At 57.5% G+C, this 4,275-nt stretch overlaps 1 protein-coding gene across 1 annotated transcript in view; it reads left to right on the forward strand.

Moving 5' to 3' along the window:
* The first annotated feature begins 4,053 nt into the window (after positions 1-4,053).
* Positions 4,054-4,275, forward strand: part of WWC3 (WWC family member 3) — a 118,404-nt gene continuing 118,182 nt past the window's right edge. The window contains exon 1 of the mRNA XM_049644875.1: positions 4,054-4,124. Coding sequence (XP_049500832.1) covers positions 4,054-4,124 — 71 coding nt within the window. The remainder of the gene's footprint in view (positions 4,125-4,275) is intronic.

The raw sequence follows: 4,275 nt of genomic DNA on the forward strand, positions 1-4,275 counted from the left end.
CCACAGCCTGTTGGATTTGCATTATTTAAATGTATGGGAAGTGCCCATAATTGAGTAATTATTCTAGCATTTAAAGAATGCCAAACAATGAGCCATTTCTTCTTCAGACCCGATCCGGCCCACTTCCGGTTTCCTCCCCGCACAATGTGCAGAATTAGCCAATGTGTCATTTCCTAGAACACTTGATTGTTTATACAAGTAAGCAAGACTCCTTTGGCAGTATTTATTTCTCTCATTTTAGACATGATGATTGTGGCCTTCGTGGTACTCCCTTCTCTAGAAGCTTCTCAAGTGTTGAATGTGTACAGATGCGATTTGGTACCTTTTTTTTTTTTTGTACCTTCTTTTTTTAAAATAAAGATTATCCTCTGGGAAGAGGCGCGGGGAGCGAAGGCAGAATCCAACTGAAAGAGCAAAACTCTTCCAACTCTGCGTTTGCTTCTCTGGCGTGCAAAGAGTCTGTCGGTTTGACTCCTTCCCAAGCATTTTAAAGAAAATATTCTGCGAGCTATACTTGAGTGCATTTTAGCAGTTTCAGAAAAGGGATTTCCCAGAAGGTCGGAAAGGAGGAGAACAAGTATTCGCCACCTCAATGACCCAGAGCCTAAGTGGATTTTTCCTGAGCTGTTTTTCCATCAGAAATCTCGGTGAGAGGCTAGGTCACTATGATGTTTGCACTTTTGTCGTGAGCAAGGCTGTGGTTTTAATATAGAGGCAATTAGGGGCGCCTGGGTGGCGGTTAAGTGCCCGACTTCGGCTCAGGTCACGATCTCACGGTTCGTGGGTTCGAGCCCTGCGTCGGGCTCTGTGCGGACAGCTCGGAGCCTGGAGCCTGCCTTCGATTCTGTGTCTCCCTCTTTCTGCCTCTCCCCTTACTCGTGCTCTCTCTCTCTCTCAAAATAAATGAACTTAAAAAAAATTCTTATAGAGGCAATAAAGAATGCATGACTGTGCCTTCAGCTCAGACCAAAGCCTTCTTTCACTACAGTGTTCGGTGTGTGCCTGTGTTTTTAGTGCAACATGGAAAACCCGGCCTATAAGGAAGACAGGCCTTATCCTCCCTAAAGGTCCACACCCGCACACCACTCTTCCCAATTCGTGGCACTGCTGGGGAGTCAGGAGTCCCCTCCTCGGCCACCGACTTCTCTTCCACCCCAGCTCCCTGTACAGGTCTTCGGGGAGGGCCAGAGGCTGGCTAGGGCAAACATTACAAGTCAAAAAGGATGAACGGTGCCATAAACAGGCCCCGGGAACCCCGAGTTCTGGCCTCTCCCCTTAGCTCATTTAGGAAGAAGTGCAGCAGGTCCGCCGACCTTCTCTGAGTCGGAGAGGTGCAGGGGCCACAAGTGGGCATGTGGATAAGGCTTCTCCAGTGAGGGGCTCTGTCTTAACCGGCTGTGTCACCCTTTTTCTGAATTCCCCTCTTGTGACATGCACATGAAATTAGGGATACCCGTAGATGTCGTCATGACGGTCAAACGGTTTGTTTGCCAAGTGCTTGGAAGAGAGCAAGTGCCCCAGACTCTCTTAGGTCAGGCTCCGGGAAGGGTGCCTGAGGTGGGGGTTCTCATGTGAGTGATTGATGGGGGGGGCGCGCTGACTGCAGGGGGTTTGGGAGGTGGGCCGGGGCAGGGGGCAGCCCAGGGGGAGCTGTCACATAGCAGACTCAGTCCCCGGGGGGTGGGCACAAGCTCTCAGACTCAAGGGCAATCCTCCGAGAAGGGTGTGTGCCCGGGGCCACGGAGATCTGGGTGGGATGCGGCATCTGCTATGCAAATCGACAAGTACTTGGGGCCAGCGGCTCCACGTGCCAAGGGGACAGGGCCCAGAACTTGGGAACCTGAAGACCTGAGCCTCACTTTCCTCATCTGAGGCGTCTTCCTTTTAGTCTCGCGGGCCTCCCTGCATCCTCAATTTGAGGTTGGCACCTGGGCTTCATTTGTAGACAAGTCACAGTCGTTCACTGCCTGTTTCTTTGTTTCATCCCCAACTTGTGGCGTGGGGCGTGCACAGACTCTGTCTTGCTCTCTGCAGCATCCCAGCACCCAGCACGATGCCTGCACACAGTAGGTCTGCAGCACAGTCCGATTGGGTACTTGGGAGCTCCCATGCTCAGCGAAAGGCCTGTCCACTCTTGCCTCTTAGCTCCGAACTGGATGTAGCCTCCCCCACCCCTACTCTACGGATACATTCTCTTCTTGCCTTTCCTCGGATGAGTCCTTCGATGTGCGGCTGTTCTCTCTCTTTAGACGCTAGCTTCACTCTAACACACCCCAGCCCCATTCGGGGCAGTTTCTAGCGACAGTACCCAGATTCACGAAATTCTGGAAGGACTCCGTGCCCGGGAGGGCGGGGACGCAGCTTCAGCCCTGCCACGTTGGGAGGCAAAGTGACTGCGTGCGCGGTGGGCGGGATGAGAGAGAAAAGGCTGTGGCAGCCCCCTTGGCAATAACACATGCCAACCAGAAGGGAAGGTGTCAGAGCAAAAGCGCTTGGGCATCCCCTGGAAAGCGCAAGATCAGAAAGTATTTGCTTTTTTTGTTACTCTCCCTACCCTTCCCTTGGACATTTAATAAGCATCCATGTTTACAAGGACTGGAGCGGTGGAATTTCCGGCACATACGTTTTGGGTGGGGGCGGATACTTGGGGAGCAAGGAAGTTTCCGTGTTGTGGTGGGAAGACTGGAGGAAAGACCTTCCTCAGCGATGTCCCAGTTAGCAGTCTCCACGCCTTCACCGTCGTTAAAAACAACTTTCTCCCTTATGAAAGTAGTATTACCATTTTACAAACAATGTGGAGGGTAAATAATTTTTAAGCAACCATCTCACCGAAGGAATGCAAACTACCTGTGAGCATGTTTCCTCTAGTCTCTTCTCCCATGTGCCCAGATTTGGATCACTGTTTTGACTTTTTACTAGATATTTTTATATCACTCTAAGAGCGTTTTAACCCCCCCCCCCCCCACACACACACACTTTCCTGCATTTCCTGGCATTAAATCTTGTGGCCAGGGAACTGGAGTACTAAGTAGCCGGGGCATTTGGTGCAAGAGACAGCCCCAAAGTTGGACTTCAGTTTCCCCAGCTTGAGATGCGAGTGGAACATAAACTGCCATCGAGGTTTCCAGTTTTAGGAATTGACCTGGCTTCCTCCCCAGCAGTGGCCTACTTGGGTCTCTGCTCAAACTAGCAGATCCTTCAGGCTAGACGATGGAAGAGCTCAAAGCAGGTCAGGAGGCCAGGCCCAGAGTGGGGACTCCGGATCAGTCCTTCTGGGGCTCTCCTGGCAGGGATCCATAATGCGTAAGTGGCCACCTGCCCAGCTCCCTGCTCCCAGGTGTGTCCTCCCAGCTCGACCCAGGACGACTGGCCGCGGCTTCCTCCTCCAGCTCCCCAGCTCCCTCGGCCTCCCCTCCGGGGCATTTCCCGCCCTCGCGGGACCGTCTTGGGCACTCGGGAGACCCAAGGCGCTGTCCTCCCCCACCCCAAGTCGGCAGAGGGGAGGCCCCCAGACTTCCAAGTCCCGGGAGTGGGTAAAGTGAGGTGACCGCCCTCTCCCCCGGGAATTGTGTGGGTCCCAGGAGTCAGCCTCGGGGCGGGCCGCGCCTGCAGCTCGGGTGGGGTGCCGTCCTCCCGGCCCTCTTTCCTCTCCGCGGTGGCCCGGGGGCGGGCGGACGCGGCGGCGCCCATCCTGGCCCCCGCGCGGTTTCCCGGAGGGGCCGGAGGAGGGAGGTGATGGAGTGGGAAGAGGGAGGAGCGCGCGGAGCCCGAGGGGAAGGAGAAGGAGGAGCAGCGGCGGCGGGGAGAAGGCGCCTCCGGCGGGGGAGCCGGAGGAGCGGCAGCGGACGGGGGCGGGGGCTCGGGGGTAGAGGAGCGGGTAGCCGAGGAGCCCCGGGGAGCTCGGAGGCGGAGCAGCGGAGGGAGACTGGGGGACTAGCAGCGGCCGCGGGCGGGGCCGTCGAAGCGGCCGGGGCAGAGGGGGGCGGAGCAGTGGGAGGGGCGGGGCCTACGCAGCCCCGCCCCCTCCCGACCGGGCCGCGCCGAGGAACGAAGATGGCCGGGCGCGCCGCGGGAACTGAGGGGCCGCCGGCAGCAGCGGTGGCGGCGGTGGCGGCGCCGGGGCTGTGACTCTACGCGTGGCGGCGATCCGAGCGATCCGGGCGGGCGGGCGGACGGCGGCGCGCAGGGCCAAGAGGGCAGCGGGCGGGCGCCGGTGCGCGGGCGCCGGGCGGAGGATGCACCGGGTGCGGCGGGCGGCTCCCCGCGGCCGCCCCC

Source organism: Panthera uncia, chromosome X (genome assembly GCF_023721935.1).
Source record: "Panthera uncia isolate 11264 chromosome X, Puncia_PCG_1.0, whole genome shotgun sequence".
Classification (NCBI taxonomy): domain Eukaryota; kingdom Metazoa; phylum Chordata; class Mammalia; order Carnivora; family Felidae; genus Panthera; species Panthera uncia.